Source organism: Puntigrus tetrazona, chromosome 20, assembly GCF_018831695.1.
Source record: "Puntigrus tetrazona isolate hp1 chromosome 20, ASM1883169v1, whole genome shotgun sequence".
NCBI classification, from domain to species: domain Eukaryota; kingdom Metazoa; phylum Chordata; class Actinopteri; order Cypriniformes; family Cyprinidae; genus Puntigrus; species Puntigrus tetrazona.
In genome coordinates this window covers 23,669,287-23,688,645 of record NC_056718.1, presented here as the reverse complement: position 1 = coordinate 23,688,645, position 19,359 = coordinate 23,669,287, and the positions used below count along the sequence as shown (strand labels likewise).

At 37.5% G+C, this 19,359-nt stretch overlaps 1 protein-coding gene across 1 annotated transcript in view; it reads left to right on the top strand.

The window, feature by feature from the left end:
* man1a1 (mannosidase, alpha, class 1A, member 1) overlaps window positions 1-19,359 on the top strand; it is a 95,948-nt gene that overhangs the window by 35,563 nt on the left and 41,026 nt on the right. Inside the window, exons 3-4 of the mRNA XM_043219282.1 lie at window positions 109-224; window positions 5,583-5,663. Of these exons, the coding sequence (XP_043075217.1) occupies window positions 109-224; window positions 5,583-5,663 (197 nt within the window). The remainder of the gene's footprint in view (window positions 1-108; window positions 225-5,582; window positions 5,664-19,359) is intronic.

Below are 19,359 nucleotides of genomic sequence, written 5' to 3'. Positions count from 1 at the left end.
AGGCTCTGAGGTCTTTATCATAAAGCTATCAGTTTATTTCAGCTCTGATCCTAGAGGTAACCCCACAGGAAGCCTTCTCAAATGGTTTGTTGTCATATTTATCCACAGGAAGTCTCAAAGGAGCCACCATTGTGGATGCGCTGGACACGCTCTACATTATGGAGATGTATGACGAGTTTGAGGCTGCTACCGAGTGGGTGGAAAGGAACCTAGACTTTAACATGGTAAGCCTTTTTTTATTTTTTGTCGAGCCGGTTGATTTTTATCCTTAAATTGTTTCTTTGCTGTTCATTTGACCCTCGACGATAGAACAGAATGACTTTTTTGATGAAGCTTTGAGAACTCGTCTATGTCGTCTTCACTGTTCATGTAATAAATCAACCTTTGCACTTTTGGGAGCTTTTAGCATCGCCTCTTATAAATCAGCCGATAAGACTCTGACTCTCAAGTCTAGTGCTAATGTTTGAGGAAACTTTCCACTTCTGAGTCACCAAAAAACATCTCAAGGCTTCATAAACTATCTTGTCTTATGCTTTCTGTCATATTTCAGCGCTATATTTTGATTCCAGACTCCCAGCCCCTCAACGTTACGGTTCAATCCAGATGTTTCTTTTTCAGTAATAATTGTTACTTGACATAAACGAGTCATATTATGAGGAATCGGTTTCCGCTGAGCTTTTAGTAGAAATGTGAGAAGCAAACATCTTTAAAGTCTCAACTTGTTTTATTGGTTTCAGTACAGATTGTGTTTTTGTTCTTGTTACAAAGCAATGCAAAACCGTGTCTGTTATTGATGGATGGGCCAGTTAAAAACAATTCAGACCCAATCACAGTTAATTTGCGAGCACTTGGGACTTGAAGAAAGCTGGACTGCTATTTATTTCACATGCAAAATAATTAGATTTAAAAAAAATAGCACGGCATGTAAACGACATGAAATAGCACAAAAAGGCAGTCAAGTCTTAATAAATATATATATATATATATATATATATATATATATATATATAAATATATATATATAAATATATATATATATATATATATATATATATATATATATATATATATATATATATATATATATAACACATATTTTTGCTTAAGCAAAATGCTTATTTTAAATACATTATGATTTATTTAATAAATATAAATAATATAAATTGACTTAATATATATATGTATATATGTATATATATATATATATATATGTGTGTGTGTGTGCGTGTGTGTGTGTGTGTGTGTGTGTATTTCTCAATACTGCTACTTTATACTGTATTTTTGTAATGAATCCCTGCTTAGCTGAGACTTTAAGAATTAATTGCTGTATTATATTTATATTCATAATATAGCTTTTAAGAAGAATTGCGTGTTTTTCCGATTATTATGTGACTCATCCAACTAGATTTGAGGTGAAATAATCTGGCTTTTATAAACGTCAATACCTCTTCAGTAATATGAGAAGTGCTGAACTGTTTCATCTTCAGGACTTCACCCAGAAGAGAAATAGGACCGAGAGCAGCAAACGAAGGCAGAAATCTGATTAATCACGAAAAAAGTGAATAGCAAAAGGGGATCGATACTGCATCGCAGATCACTCCAGAAATGACTAAACAAAGCTTAAATTAAGACGCCACATATGCAGAATAAAGCAGACGAAAACAATGCTTTGTTTGATGTTTGATGGGCGTCTGTATGGCGAGGTAATTTCTCTACGTCCTAGAGCCTCCGTTTAAGGCAAGAGAGAAGACTGTATCTGGGTCCAATCCTTTAATGAAGAGTGTTAAACAACTTTTAATTGAAAGGCTTTTCTTTCTACCCTCAAGCAATTCCAACAATGAAAGAGTCCACAAAAATCCCCTGTGAAACAGTTATTAATATTCAGCTCGTCTCTGGAATACCAAGCAGCCCATTTCTGATGCACGAAAGCCTCTTGTTTTAGCAGAATAATTGCGGCCATTGGAAGTTTAGTCATGCGGCTTCGCTTGACCTCCGCTATCATCCGGTTATCTTTGAGAAGCTAAAAGGTGTTAAGCTGCGCGAGTAAAGGCTATCCGCGAATCAGCGCTTTTGAAAGGTTTTCGATCTCTTCGGCGACTCATTGATCATTTCGGGAGATACGGTTCGTCTTTGTCCTCAGGAATTGAGTTGTCCGCTCGTTTTCTCATTAGCGCGTTGCGTTGTTTTACAAGTTGCGATCGGATTGCTTGACGAAGAAACCCGAGCCTGGAGGAGAGTCGCTGAGTCCTGATCTCTCGTCTCGTCTTTTAATGTCGTGGGATTCTTTTATTCCTGTAAAAGCCGGCGTCGTCGAAGGTCGGATTGACACACTGCTGTAAAAGAGCGCTATGTTGCAGTGACCGCAAATCCCAACTGGACCCCGACCCGAGTGAGATAACCTTTCAGACAGAGACACTGTACTGCTGCTGGATCGAAAAACCTCATCAAAAGCATAAAAATAGAAATCCCTTGCCTTTTTATGGGTCCTAACGATCAGAGACTTGCCATTAGGTACAGAACCCAAGCACAGTGTGCTTCATCGTGTCCATCGCTTTCCATTCTCTCTAATGCAGACTCCTCTGAAGTTTACATTAGAGATACACCGATCGTTGAAAGGGCTACTTATACATGACATGTCTTTTATTGCATGACTGCTTTTTATAGTCTTTCTTAAGGCAATTTAACAGGCTTAGGTAACCTACATTTATTTAGTTCTTTTGGTTGATTTTGATTCGCTAAATTTCTTTGCATAAATTGAATGTAAAAAGATGTAGTACTATTACTAAATTTTAAATAATACTACTTAATTTTTTTTGTTATTATTATCATTATTATTTCAGTAATGGTAATGTTATTTTTCAGTATTTTCCAAATGCCCAAAAATGTTGCATTTCTTTAATAATAGTGGTGTCCAGCCAAAATAGTTTTTTTTTGACAAGCTCATTCTAATGATCTCTAGTTGTGTGTGTGTGTTTATGCATTTCTGTGCATGTGTGTGTGTGTGTGTGTGTGTGTGTGTGTAATTAAATTACATATATTGCATAACTGCTTTTTATACTGCTTAACTGCTTTAAGGCAATTTAACAGGCTTAGATAACCTACATTTATTTATTTATTGGAATTTTAGTTGATTTTGATTTGAAAATGAAATGAAAAAAACATGTAGTACTACTTTAATATGCATTACATTTTTTATCATTATTATTAACACACACACACACACACACGTGTTTATACTGTGTATGTATGTATGTATGCATGTATGTAATATGTATGTATGTGTGTGTGTACTATATACACACATATATATGTACTATATACACCATTTTGGCTGACTGTATCTGTGATTATATAGATGACAGTTTTAGTTAACTGTCCTTCAGTCATTTTTTTTTTTTTTTTTTTTTTTTTTTTAAGGCCATATCGCTCCCTCCCAAGGGTTTTTCTTTTCCTCATCAATATCTGTGATTTTAGTTTCCCTCATTTTTTTTTTTTTTTTTTTTTTTTTTTTTTTAGCATAGCTAAGACTTGGTGGCTCTTTAATAATTGCAGAGTTTGTGGAGGTTTTGCTTCGCTGCTTTTGCCTCTTCTATCTTCTACTGATTCCCCATTGACTTTGTACATATTCATGTGTGCAGGGAGACGATTTCACACGACTCGGAAGTGAACTTTTGAAGTGTCTTGTGGAGGTTTTTGTCAGTATTTTTGCTCCACTTTTTTGTTTTACTCGTCAGTCCAATCCACAGCGGCCGAGGAGAAGGATATTCTCAGGCTTTACCATTTACACCAGTGGTCCCGACCGCTTTTACAGAGGGCCTTATAATATTTAACTGAAGTTTTTTTTCCTACCTTTTCTTCGTATTTTATATTTTTCCCCAACTTAGCATGGACAAAAAGCATTTGTCACGGTCTGTCTTATGCCAGTTTTTGACAGATCCTTCTATAAACCGCAAAAGGCTTGACTCATCATCTGGAAACATCTGCTGCCTCGTTGTCACTGGAACCGTTTAAGCATTTGAGATGAGGCTATCCATAACACCGCAACCACCCTAAGACATCAGCCATTTATCTTGCCCTGAACCGGATATTTACAAATGCGATGCAAGATATTTCTCTGCTGCACCGCTATGATTGTTTCGATGGTGCATGAAGCCTATGCTAAGCAATAAGTGGGTCATTATTGTTTGGTTGCCCAGAGACGGAGCAGAGACGCAAATATTTCACCTCATAAACCATCAGGCGAGACTACAGACATCTTGCGGTTTCATGCCACAGGTTGCACAGTGCCAGATTGCAGTATCTGAAATATTAATGCCATATAACGCAAACTCGTCCAACTAGAATTGCTGCTGTAGAATCTTTTTCTTTTTTTCTTTTTTTTTCTCTCTGTTTTTAAATAGTTGAATGGTTTATGAAATTTTTGAGGCTAAAACCATTAAATAATTAATTAAAACCGTTTTATAATTTTGTTGGAATGCACTGCTTTAAATTTCACTATGCCATGTTTTTACGTAATTGGAATTTATTATTATTATTATTATTATTATTGTAACTTTTTATTTATTTATTTTTTTTTAATCACCAAGACTAATTTTTTTTTTTTTTTGGTTGTCATTTAGTTCCTCACTACTACTACTTTACTACTATTTGCATTGATCTTGCTGTAGATGCTGCTTTGAAGATTTAAAAAAAAAAAAAAAAAGAATAAAAAAATTAACAAAATTATATGTACTTCACACTGTAAATATAGGCTGTGAATGATGAGTCTTAAATATATGAAAGTATATTAAAACTAGAATGAGAAATATGTATGTAGGTACACATTTAAAATAAAAACTCATGAATTATAATAATAATAATAATGCAAGTATTTAATTATATTTAATAATTATATTTAAAGGTTATTTTCTATATTTTTATATATTTTATATATTAAGAATAGGCTATATTTTAAAATACACTGTACAAGTACTACGCTGTACTCTTATTATTCATGAAATACTTTTTTTTAATAAAAAAAAATCCAGCTTGTGTACCACCTGTCTGAGAAACACTAGCATAAAATGATGTATTTGAAATCATATTGTCAGGTGTAATAGTGCTGTAAGTATTCTCATCCGCAGATAAATATAAGATGAAAGTAATACATCAAAGAGGTTTTTTGCTGAAATATTACTTTTGTTTTTATCATCAATATTATTTGGAGATGCTCTCTTTATAGCTCTGTACCCTGATGTTTTTGTTCATGTAACATGCTCCACAGGATCCCCCTTTCCCCAGCCGCCATGGTTTCCCAGATCCGCAGAAAATATCCGCACTCAGATTTCACCCTCCTGTGGGATCTTGTTTGGATCCGTGCTCAATCCCAGCAGAGCTTTATCAGCTCTGTTGCATTGTTTTCTCTCTTTGTGTTCGGTGTGTGTGTGTGTGTGTGTGTGTGTCTGTGTGTTTGTAGTACTCGCGCTTTTAGTTTTTTTCCCCCCGCTATTGTTAAAGTCTGCAGTTCAAGGTGAGCCAGTCGTGGTGTTTTTATGAGCTTAAATATTCACCTCTTTTTGTTTTCCTGTGTTTTATTCCCTCAGAATGCCGAAATCTCCGTCTTTGAAGTGAACATCCGTTTTGTTGGAGGCCTGCTGTCCGCCTATTATCTCTCAGGCAAAGAGGTATGTAAACCTGGAGTGTACAGATGTTTTTTTCATGTTTTACCAGACTGAATATGTGCTTATGGCCAAAGGATTTGATATGCAAGCTGGCTATAATTGACACGCCGCCTGAAGGAAGCTGGAAGCTTGTAGCTGGCATTTGTTCTCGGCGCGTGAAGACGGTTTCCTTGAATCTGTGTGTGAAACTGTTGGAAATCAGTGACATTTTATAGTTGGCAGAGCACAATAGGGCTCTCAGGAGAGCCACAGGGGCCTCAGGTCTGTCTTGTCCCGGTGGTCCGGCTGTTTGCCCGGACGTTGAGCCAAGTCAAACAAACACACGCACACACACGCCATCCCACTTAGAGCTCGTTTTGAGATCCCGGCACATCCAGGAAGCTCTGTGCCCACTCTGCTAAATTGAAAGCCTTTTCGAAAACCAAAAAAAGATGTTGGACTCTCAAGCGTGACCTGAAGCGCACACACAAAGCCATTTCCAAGGCTTCATTGAATCAGGCTAATGCAGAACTTTGCTCATATTTCCGATCTCCCCTCCTGTAAATTAGATTTTCCCCAGCAGCCATCTGGCAGAACGTTGAGGATCTGATTCAAATCAAAAGAGTGGCATTTTCCGCCGATGCTCTAGGCTCTCTCGTTGCGTCCCGCAGCAAATGTGCTCTCGGTGATGGTGTAAGCTTTCATTTGTGCGGTGCAGAACAGAGCATTGTCCGGAGAGGGAACGGATCACCGTGTGAGCTTCATCGGGCCAGTTGTGTTGATTGCAAGGCAGACCCTTCAGCAGAACAGACATCTCTCATCTCCACGGTGACTCTTCGTCCTCCTAGTAGCACAGAATAGCTACAGCAGTGCCTCGGAAGAAAGATGAGTTCCTATGGGAAACGTGTTATTTTTCCTGCAGGAATGACTCAACGAGCTTGAGCTTGAACGACGTTAAACAGTTGTTCTTGTATTCCATGACTTATTAATGGTCTTAAATAGGAGAATATATCAGTAAGAGATTTCTTTTTTTTTTTTATTCAGCAATGATGCATTCATTTGATCAAAAATGACAGTAAAGATTTCTTTTCTGTTCTGATGCTCTTCTTTTCTATTCACCAGTATTCTGAGGGGGAGAGATTTTAACAGATTAATATAAATAATACAATAACGATTATAATATATTTAACCATCAAACTTGAATAGTGCATGCATTTATCTGTTTTTTTTTTTTGTTCTGGTTTTGTAAAAATCTACTGGTTTTAGGATTTTTCTGCCTTTTTAGTGCCAATATTTCTGGCAGTTGTTTCAGTACTGTGCAGTGCATGGATAACAATATGGTTGTTTTGCTTAACTATTAAAAACGCGCTAGTTTAAATTATTGTAAATTTAATTACATTTTTCAAATTTCATTACATTTGTATTTACAAGTGCTGTGTGTGTGTGTGTATGTATTTATATATATATATATATATATATATATATATATATATATATATGTGTATATATATATATATATGTATATATATATATATATATATATATATATATATATATATATATATATATGTATATGTATGTATATATATATATATATATATATATATATATATATATATATATATATATATGTATGTATGTATATGTATATATATATATATGTATATGTATATATATGTATATGTATATATATATATATATATATATGTATATGTATATATATATATATATATATATATATATATATATATATGTATATATATATATATGTATATGTATATATATATATGTATATATATATATATATATATATATATATATGTATATATATATATATATATATATATATATATATATATATATATATATATATATATATATATATATATATATATATATATATATATATATATATATATATATATATATATATATATATATATATATATATATATATATATATAGAGAATTTTTTTTTTTTTTTTTTTTTTTTATCTATATATATCTATATCTATTTTTCCATTTTTTTGGGACTTTACCTACAAGATAAAATCATTTAGAACAAATGGATGTCACTAACGCTCTTACGTAAAGCATGCATCCTATTGAAATCTTACACCTCACAAACCCTATAGCACGTTCTCTACAGGTGACACGTTATAGCATCTTACCGCCCTGCCCAATACAAAGCTTTTAATGAAACCCGATGTCCTCTATATGTCATCCCACACCGAGATTCTGTATGACGGCTTACGCAAGATGGGTGTGTGACGAAACGAAACTCTCGTCTGTTGAAGTGAATGGTTGCTTGTCAAACATCGTTTCAGATAACAGCGGAGGTCTCCGCTATCTCCCTCGTCGAGAATAGTCTAACAGCGATATAAATCTTTGAACACTACATTATTGTTCTCTCAGCAAGACGCCAGCTCGTTTCATCACCGTGTATTGACGGGGGAGGCACGACACGGTTGAATACAAAGTGGGCAGCAGAGTCCAGGACTCGAGCACAGCGCTGATGAAAGTCCTTCAGTGTAGTAATCTCACACACTCAGGATAATGAGACGCCCTCCTGCCTACCTTCATAATAATGTGTGCCCTGAACTGAGAAATGTTGATTACAGGAGATAGCCTTCAGGTAGCCGCTCGCATTGTTAAACCGCAGCGAGAGATCTTGGTAAATGTGTCTGGCTTCAAATTCTTACCGGGCTTTGGTAAATGTAATCTTTCGGAGACCAAACCTATTATAGGATTCCTCTAACGCCGCGTGACTAAATCATCGCTGGCTACGTCATCTGCATGGAGGAGACTATGTTTAGGTTTTCTCGGGAGGTTTCTGCTCCTGCCTGGCACCGTGGCCACTTCTCATTACCCCTTTTGCATATACGCATGCATATGACATAAAGCGTCTGGATGTTTTGAGGTGCTGCTAAAATTGAAAAGCGGTGCGATTCTTCTCTAGCTGCCGAGGGCTCCGGTGCCTTGGCTAGCACTCAAAGCAGGACCGGGCCCTTTGATGAATCTTTCATCATCTTGAGAGACAGCCTTCATGCAAATAACGCACATGCTTTTTAGCACAGGCAAAGCAGACACGTTCGTAGACGGCTTCAGAAGCTGATGTTGTTTGCTGTGATTTAGTCCAGGGCTGGGTTTCCTCTCCTGAACGATGAGAGGATTAATCTCTGGCTGATTTATTCCTACATTATTTACGCCCGGACGGTTTTCCATCATTGATGTGAGCAGCCTGGGACAGAGCCACCTGTCAGAACACAGCACTTAACTCCTTAATGGATCACATATCGATTTTCATCTTTTTTCGTTTTTTTATTCCTGCTCTATAATTCATTTTACATAACCCCTGGCAAGTCCCATATGCTGTGTAGATTTTTCTGTATCTTGACAGAGATCAATGGCTGCACAAATACTTAATTTCAGTTCAGCTGTATTATAGCTTATGTGTTTTGACATGGATGACATTTTTGTATATGTATGTTTGTGTGTGTGTGTGTATGTGTGTATGTGTGTATGTGTGTATGTGTGTATGTATGTATGTATGTATGTATATGTATATGTATACGTGTATACATGTGTGTGTGTGTGTGTGTGTGTGTGTGTGTGTGTGTGTGTGTGTATATATATATATGTGTGTGTGTGTGTGTGTATATATATATATGTGTGTGTGTGTGTGTGTGTGTGTGTGTGTGTGTGTGTGTGTGTGTGTGTGTGTATATATATATATACATACACACACACACACACACACACACACACATATATATATATATATATATATATATATATATATATATATATATATATATATATATATATATATATATATATATATATATATATATATATATATATATATATATATATATATATATATATATATATATATATATATATATATATATATATGTGTATATATATATATATATGTATATGTATATATATATATGTATATGTATATATATGTATATATATGTATATATATATATGTATGTGTGTGTATATATGTATGCATGTGTGTACACACACACACATAACACATATGTATGTATATGTGTGTGTGTATGTATACATACATATGTTTGTGTGTGTGTGTGTATATATGTTTTGTATGTATGCTGAATGTATCACACTCTCGTGGGTTTGGTGCACCAGTGAAACATTTAACACGTTTTAGTAGCACTAATGCGGGACAAACGGCCGCAGTCTGGAGCCCTAACACACACACACACACATACAAACAAGCGTAGGTGCTTTTATTGGGGGCGTGTTTACACTAAAACCATGTGACTAAATCCTACTACCTCGTTTTAGTTGCCCAGCAAATCCCAAACAATGGCAATCTGATAAAAGCCGCTTAAGCAACATAATTACATGAACTGTGAAGCATTCGCTCGAGCTCCGCAGGCAGGGCAGAGCAGGATAAATGATGCCGTCAGTGCTAATGATCATAACATCTGTTTCATCATAACTGCTGCCCAGACCTTCCTTCGATCTCAGTTTTTCAGCAGTCGTCTCCATATATTCTTTCGAGAGCGTTCTGGGCCGGGAAACGCGGGTATTCCTCGGTGTTGTGTCTGGAAGACTCAAACGTATCGCAGCTCATTAGCAGTCCGTGGGCCGACGGCTGGTTATTACCGTGATTTTTCTGGAATGATTAAAAATGCATTTGACTTGTTTACAGTAGGCAGAGCAAATTAATCATCCTCACTCGGTCCACAGTCATTTGTTTCTGTCAGGAGACGTCTTTACTGTAAATACACACGGCATTCTTTTGTCGTTCGCTAAACAATACCGAAACCGTCGCATGCATCTTTAATGCCGGCATGCTGCGCTGAGTGACACGGCTATTGTGTGCCGTTCGCATAATGCAAACGCCATTCCTACCGAACAACAAAGAGCTCGCTATGAGTTTTTAATGCGCCGTTTTCAATTACACTAATTTGCCCGTTTCTCGCTTTTCGGATTGTTCTCGCTACCGTTTTTGTACCGTGATGGAAGTCATATGGCGATTAACACCACGTCTGCTGCCAGCTGCGCTCAGCCGCCGCAACCATTTGACCGCAGCTTTAGAGAGCTTCGCGTTAAAAGCAGCATTACTTAGCCACAAACGCATAATTTTTCTCTTGCTCTGAGGTAAATGAGTTGTTTTCCGCTCATTCCCGCAAATACCCCAGACGTTCGGCGCACCTGCTATTAGCAAGAGATCTTCCCTCCTCTGATAGAGCATGACAAGCAATTTCCTTCTTACAATATGGGGCTCTACCACGCTGGGCCTCACGTTGGCTTACAAAACATCGAGTTTACTTTATTCCCAGCTTCCAGCCGCGCTCAGCCGGCGTAAACCGCCGCACGGGTTACTCTGCATGTTTTAGGCTGGGAACAAACACAGCGGGAAAATCTCCGAAAGCCGTTCGCTTCAAACTTCCGAGCTCGCGAAATACTTCAGATGGCGGCACGCGGCCCCCGGAATTGCCTCTCGCATTAACCTCAGAAACGAGAGCGCAGGTGATAAGTGGCGATAAGTGCAGGTATTCAGGTCTGTGATCTCGATCCATCTTTCCGCTGGCCGCTTTTGACAGGGTACATTAGATGCAGAAGTGCAAAAAGCTCCAGCTGTCACTTATTTATCTCTGGGTTTCAGCACTTCCGTCTCAGCCGTATCTCCGCTAGGTCTCTCGCCGCCGCGCCGTGCAACGCTTTTCTTTTTAGTACATCCAGATGGAATAAGACATTAGTTTAAAGTAAAATACTTGTCTCAAGTGTTCTTTGTACTTTCTGGAAGCCGTACATGCACCCGACTTGCACCTAGATTTGATTGACATGGAGGAGAAACGATGTAAACGCTTGCGCAAGTGTTGTGTTGAGATTCACAAACCTTTTTTTCTAGTCAGGGACTGCTGTCAAAACATTTTGTCCTGCATCCTCCAGCATGGCAAGAATTAGCTCGGGTGGAAGCGATTTACAAATGTTATTATGTTGATGATATATTGTATTCTATTCTATTACATAGTGTTTATTTTAGTTTACATTTGTATTATTTTACGATGAACAAACTTACATTAGATACTGATTATATATTAGATACTAGCTTTCTTATGATATTAAATGGACCATTTTAATTATTTTATTACATGAATATGTATTCTATATTCATATTTATTATTCATAATTATTGAATTAATAATACAAATTATTATTAGTAAGCCTACTATTTTTTTTATTTGGTTTCCCCATGTCAAAATGATTAGCCCTCTTAATGTTAATAATCAATTGTGTTTGCATTTTGCTTGATAACAGCCTTTGGTTTTGTTGTAGTTCTCAACCAGTTTCAGGCATCCCTCCTTAGCAAATCTCTGAAGTTCCTCCATATTTGTTGGTCTCCTGGCATGGACTATGGTCTTCGTTGTGCCACATAGATTTTCTTCTGCTCCTGCTTCTTCTTCTGCTCCTGCCTCTTCTTCTGCTCCTTCTGCTCCTTCTTCTGCTCATTCTTCTTCTTCTTCTTCTTCTTCTTCTTCTTCTGCTCCTTCTTCTTCTTCTGCTCCTTCTGCTCCTTCTTCTGCTGCTCCTTCTCCTTCGAAACATATGTTCTTGGGTCTTTTATCAACAGTAGTTTTCTTTACAAATATTTTGTAATCTTCCACTTTCTGCCTCTGCTCTCCACAGTGCGGCTAACTTCTCATCTCCGTTCTTGATACTTGGAAATGCTTTGATAAATGTGTAAATACTTCTCCTTTTGTGAGCATCAACAGTTCTTTTTATCAAATCTAACCACATTTCTTTGTCTTTGCCATGAAGACAGTACGTATTATTTTACTAGTTGTTTTGAAAGATACTAATCCCCAGCTTACTGCGTAATTTGAAAGGCTTAGAGGATTAATTAGGTTAATTAGGCAAGTTAGGTTAGTTAGGCAAGTCATTGAACAACAGTTTTATAAATACATTTTCTGAATTATTTTATTCCATTTTATTCAGCTATTTTTCGTAACATTTTCCTCTGCAGTACTTCTGATGTTTATTGATGCGAAACGTTTTGTGTTTTATTGACTTATTTTTCTATTTGATTTTTATTTGTGTAAATCCAGTTCCCCCACGGTTCCTCGTGACTTAGACTCACCCAACTCTTTCCACACCTCCATAATAGCCCTCACAGCTTCCTGTCCGTTTGTCACAGCTTTCTCTGTTGTGTCAGCACTGCTTATATCTTTAGTGCTGCGCTTCCTGCTTCCTTCATATCCCGTCAGATGGCATCAGCGTGTGTATGTTGATTTGTAATTGTGGCAGAAGAGTGTGAATTCTGAGGAGAACGGAGCACCACTTGAGACTTGAGGTTTAATCAGGTAATGACCAGGTACGTTGGAGTGTTTCACCCACATAATGGCCTGTTTGTGTTGTTAATGTTGTGAGCTTGGTTGAGCAGTTAATCAGTGTTATAGCAGATGCTGATGTGCTTTAGCAGACCCAGCCAATTAAATTTATTTTTATTTTTTGTACGTTTGCACGGATGACTCACAGCTCCCCCTTCTCTCATGGCCTTCTTGTTCCCAGTGGACCAGCTTTTCCTACTATTAAAAGCAAGGCCAATTTATCTCCCATCCCTTGAGTTACTTCCTTCAAATTCAGCTCGGTGTTTTCACGTTTCAGAAATGTAAAACGGCAGCCATACATAAAAAATATGACGGTTCTTTCAACATACAGAGTGCTGTGAAAACATATTAGACTCGTAACTATTCGACAAGAATGGTCTATTTTTTATGAATTATGCAGTTCAGAAGAGACCTGGCAGAAAGAGAGAAGAAAGCAAGAGAAGAAAGAACGCGCAGAGGTCTCAGGAGGAAGCTGCTCTCAGGCTTTGTGTTTCTATCCGTCTCTGGTACATATGCAGGGCTATCAGCACTGAGAGACGAGCTGCAGAACACAGGATGAAGAAGAGCCTTCAATGGCCTCCCTGGACTTCATCAGATTGCAGTCTCATCATGTTTCTATAGGCTGCAGTATGTCAGCTATGGGAATTCCTAATTAGGTTTCCTGTCATTGTTAATTAGCATAGATTTAGAATTTTTTATTTATTTAGGTATGCAGATTGATTTGTTACGCCATTTGGCATAAATTTTCATCCACAGATTTAAAAAGTAACAAAAAAAAACCACCACAGCTCTTTTGGTGTTAGAGAATTTAGCTCATTATGACTTCATAATGTTCACCTGGGCTTCACTGTCACCTGGCCTGTGAAGTACAAATATATATATATATATATTTTTTTTCTTGAGCACCAAATCAGCATATTATAATCAATATTGATTCTTCTCGAAAGTTTTTTTTTTAGTCTGCACAGTTTCAGTTGTGTGAATAAAAGATCACAAGACATTCTTGCTCTAGATCCAGACCAACTTTTAGTTTTCTTGCATTTAACAAGAAACTATTTTTTAAACTTTCAAATTCTGTCAGTTTTATCAGGGAATTCAACCAATAAATGTCAGTTTGAAGCTTTTGGATGTGGCAAGACGCTGTATAGATGCCTCAATTCAAAACACAGAGATTATCCCTTCCTTTTTAACTACTAGTTATAACACATAATAAATAGCAAAATACCATAATCACCCAGTCAATAAAATGTGTGTGTGTGTGTGTGTGTGTGTATCATTCACACAACAAATATATAAATATATAGTGTCACACAGCAAATTAAGCACTATATTGGCCTGTAAATTAATTTGTAATTTACTTAACCTGTTAGGGGTTGCTTAATAATTTAATATGTAATTAAATCTATTAAATCTATTATGTATTTTTTTATTATTAAATAGACTCTGTTGTTAATTGTAACTTTTAATAAGAATATCTTATAGTATTGATAATTAGCTAATAGATTTTTTTTACTAAATTACAGCTGACATAAACTGTATTTGACTAATATTTCACAATTGCAGTTTTTACTGTATTAAGTCATTTTATGATTCATTCAGTCCTGTCAATAATCATTATGAGCCTATATAAGCAGCTTTTATTGCGCCGTCCCAGTGTCAGTTCCTTTTGGCATCCCTCCATCTCCTCCTCTATATCAGTTTTTTTTGTTTTTCTTCTAGGTAGTTACCTTGGGTCAGAGCCTCCATTTTAAGAACATCAAGCCTAGTTCATTTACCACTAACCATCAGGACTAGATGGGCAGGCGAACTCATGAAAAACGAATGCTTTTTACCTATATAAACTTAGGAGAGCGTAAAATATCGTTTTAAAAACCATGAAAAGACAGACATAGGCTGAAAGACAAAGTGCCACGTTAGGGAACCTTCCGCAGCTGAGATCTCAATTTAGACAAGACCTGTTGTTCTGATGTTCAAATCACAAGCATACAATTCAGGGCTGATTAGGCAGTTAATGTAAAATCTGCTAAATGCGAGCTTGCCCCAGGGGAAAAAACACTTCATGTTACCCAGTAATCACAGGAAAACTTTATTGATTGATACTAGGGGAAGAAAAACGCAGCAGCGCTCGAAATAACTGCGAAGAAGCATCATGAACGTTGCGTTTGTCTGTGCCTGAAAACCAAAAATCCATTATCGTGACAAATGGAGCTAGTTTCGGTGAGGGGAAATGAAGGCCCGCTTCAATCTGGATGCTCTAATTATTCCAATCGGTTTATATGAAATAACAGTCCTTCGTTTACCCTTTTCACAAATGGCTTGTCCATCAAGCCGTTTGACCTCTGAGTCTTCACGCTGATAAGGGCAAAATTTGCATTGGCAAATCTGCTCTCACATCTGGCCCCTTCAGTTTTCGTGCGAGAAACAGCCCGGCTTAGACTAGTATTCCTATTGAGTCGGTTGTAGCTTCTGGTGGTGACATTTCTTATTTTCTCTACTCTTCTGTTTTCTCCAGTGCTCCATGTGAGATATTTTTACCGTGTTTCGGCTCTACTAGCGGGCAGCTTTGGGGTTTAAGGTCAGGCCCAGCTGCTGAGACAGACCTTTGGAGGAATCGGACTCATTTCAGCCCTCGCAGCCGAGCTCTTTACTAAGCTCCAATTTCACACTGTATAACCAACAACACAAACGCAATCAGAAATAAGTGGCCACTTGCCGCTTTTATTGAATTCTTTTCCATCATGCTGTTGGTTTTTCAGGACATTTTGTTCTCGGACTCTTCCAACCTGTTGCCGTCCGGCTCTGCGGGTGGCCATCTGAGGAGGTTGCAAGGTGAAGAGGTTTGCATTCAGAGCATTTGGCCCGTCTCTCCTCACTCAGCAGGTGTCTGATTGGACATGAGCCGGCGCTCATTGAGGCGGAGAAGTGGACCGTTTGCAGTCGGCCAAATCCCTAATTCGAACATGCCGAATCCGGTCCTCTCGCTTTATTGATTTTATCTGCCTCTTATCGAATTTTAGTCATGATTCACTGCTTAGATTTGCCCCTTTAGGCTTGGAACTGATGTCAGGGTGTTTGTTTTGGCAAGGGCGACTGAAAAGCGTTTCTCGAGTTTCGTCAGAGCACCTCCTAGACATGTTCAACAAGGCAAGTCTTAACAGCCATCTGTGTCCGACCATTACTGTCATGCCTCACTGTGTCAACTCTTCATCTCTCAATAACAAAACCTCCAATTTACGTCAAAAATTTGGCCTTTAAGCGCATACGAAGGTGCTAAACATGTTCAGCTTCCACGTTCGGTCTCCACCCAGGCGTTTTCTGCTGCTTTAGCACTGGCCATTTAGTCCCGAACTCACATAATTGGATTACCGAGCTCTGCCCATTTAGAATCCACTAGCATAATCTCCAGCGTTAATAGGCCGTGGTATTTTCAGATGCACCATGCCGTATTTAGGTTAAGCATGATTACTGTTGCAATCTGTTTGTTACAAGCACTTGAAGCCCAAACCTTGTGTTTTTTTCAGGAAAATTTTCCACCTTACTTTGCATTCCCTCTGTTTGCCGGAAGGCAACTCCCAGTGCTTGCGTCTCACTCGACTTTTCGCACCACGGGATACCCTGACGGGGTGAAAATTGGTTTATGCGAAAGGGGTCACACATCGGTGGAAGTTTTGGGAGGATTATCACAGCTTGATCAGGTTTAAGAACAGATCTTCATAGGTTTGTTGGCAGGTTCTGTAGCTCGGGTACCACTAGGATGTCTTGACACCTTCACAGGCTGCTAACTTTAGACAGCGTTTTTTGATCCCTTATTTAATTCTTTTATTTTAATGTCACCTTTTGTTTATCCCAGGCCCCTTCTTCCTATCAGCATTTGCATTATTTTCTTTGGCAAATGTATTGTTTGAATAACAGAGTGAGGCTGTTTTGTTTGCAACAGTACATTGACTGTTGTAGTTTTAGACATGTCAACTGAGCAAATAAATGACACTCCAGCCATCGAGTCAATGCTCAGGTTTCTGTTTCGGGATGTGTTCGGTGTAAAAGCATGGTCAAGCTGTAGTGGAGCTTTAATCATTTTGAAAGGTATTGATATTTTTATTGACGAAGGATGCAATATATCTATTGAAAGTTACAGTAAAGGCACAATAATAGCGGTAGACACTGCATATTTTAAGTAAATGCTGTTCTTTTGATATTTTGTGACTGTTTTTGACATTGATAATGAGAAATGTTATTTCAGAACCAAATCAATGTGTTGGATTGATTTCTGAAGGTTTAATGGCCTGAGTTTCAAAATGTTTTCAAATATAATTCATTCCTCTGATGACAGTTGAATTTTCAGCAGCCTTTACTGTGAATGTTCATTGATTTATTTATTTTTAATGATTTGAGAAGAGCATTAAAGATTTTTTTCCCCAATATTTTTGTAACATCAGAGATGTTCTCACTGTCACTATTGATCAGTTTAATGCATCCTTGTGTTAATATCTTTCAAAAGCATTTTTCGTGACACCAACCTTTGGTTACGATTTTCCCTTTAATGCCTCGTATCATCTTTACTTTTTATTAAACACCTCGTAAAAAAAAACTCTGCTTGGTTTTTATGTCACTTAGGAGAAATTGAGTCTTCTTTTCTTAACCAGAATAAGCTGCAAATTGGACAGGCTCTGTGGGACCGAACCATGGGGAAAATCCTGTGGAAAAGTTTCACGCTGTTGTTTTGTAGCGAAATGACTTACTCTATTGTTTGTTATTGTTTGTTTCATGTTTTTATGTATTTGAGAGTGTCTCTCATCTCAGGTCGTTGCATATCTACACATACAAAAAAACACACACCTTACAAGAACATTTTAAAGGGTTAGTTCACCCCAAAATTAAAACTCTCATGTCGTTCCAAACCTGTAAGACTCGGGTCCTTAGATATCGTTAATGAAATCTGAGCTTGTGTAAACAACGTCTGTTATGTTCATGCGCGTGCCTACCAAAATAAAGTAAGTTATTTTTACACTTAGATTCTCAATACTGAAGTTAAGCCACTGATGTCACATCCTGTTTTACCGATGTATTTACTACGTTTCTGGAGCTGGGAAATTTCAGTTGCTTTGCTGTCTGTGGAGGGTCAGATGGTTCAGATATCAGATGGCGTGATATTTCACCGGCATCACTCTGCTCCAGTCCCCTTTGTTTCTTTTGGCAGTTCTTTTGGTTCTTTAAAGGTTAAAGTCTCCGCTGAAAATCGCTTGCGAGAGTTACTGCTCGACATCTGGTTTTATTTCGCCGCTCTCGTTTAGAGCCCGAGTCTCTTCTGTCCGTTGCCTGCCTCTCCAAAAAGGTCACCAACTCGCATCATCAGATTTAGCATGGCTCCCGACTTCATTTCGAATGCAACGTAGTCTATTATGTCAAGAAATCGGAAAGCATTTCAATTTGTGAGTTTGTTTGTGCGGTTGTATTTATTCTCTGTGCAGGCTCGTGATATTTATTGATAGCGCAGGGTTTGCTCAGCCGCATAGTGTAAATTACAGTGGTGTACGTGCGAAATATGAACAGAAACCCTGATGTATACAAGCTTGTTCCTTTCCACAGATGATTCTGAGTCTCAGCAAAGCAAGTCTTATTTCATTCGAGTTTAATGGTCTGTGCAGTGTGAAGTAAAACAAGGCCCACTCGTATTTCTGTAGGTTTGCGCAATAGCCGCATGCAGGAAACGACAAACGATTCAAAAAGAAATGGCTCTCTCGAGCCAGTCAAACAGAGAACCGGTCAAACCGTGTCAAGAACTCCAGTTATCTGTTTCAGGCGTATCTTCTTGCGCACATTTATCTCGTCCAGACAGGAGAAATAGAGAGACAACGTTATCGTTGGTGTCTTTTGACAGAGTTTTGACAGGTGTGCGTAAAGCTTTCCTTCCTTTCTTCTTGTCGCCGAGTGTCTCCTATCTGATCTCGGTGGTTTCGGACCAGACGATTTATCGTCTTGTAAGAGTGATCCAAGTGTGCCTTTTTGTGAAAGCCTTTGGGTGAAGGTCAGCAAATGAAGTACCTGATGCTATCTTTCACTCGGTTTCAATTGTGTGCTATATCTCTAGCAGATAATGCTTGATATATGTGATTTACTGTAAACTTTCAAAAGTTTGGTGGCTAAGATATTCATTTTATTTTATAGTATCTTATTCTCACCAAGGCTGCATTTATTTGAGAAGACATTAATATTTTAATGATTTGACGCTTTGAAACATTTATTATCAGCGTTGTAAAGATTAATGGCTGCTCAATATTTTGCATATAAAATGTATAATGTTTTTTTTCAGAATTCCTTGACATATAAAGTTTTCAAGAACA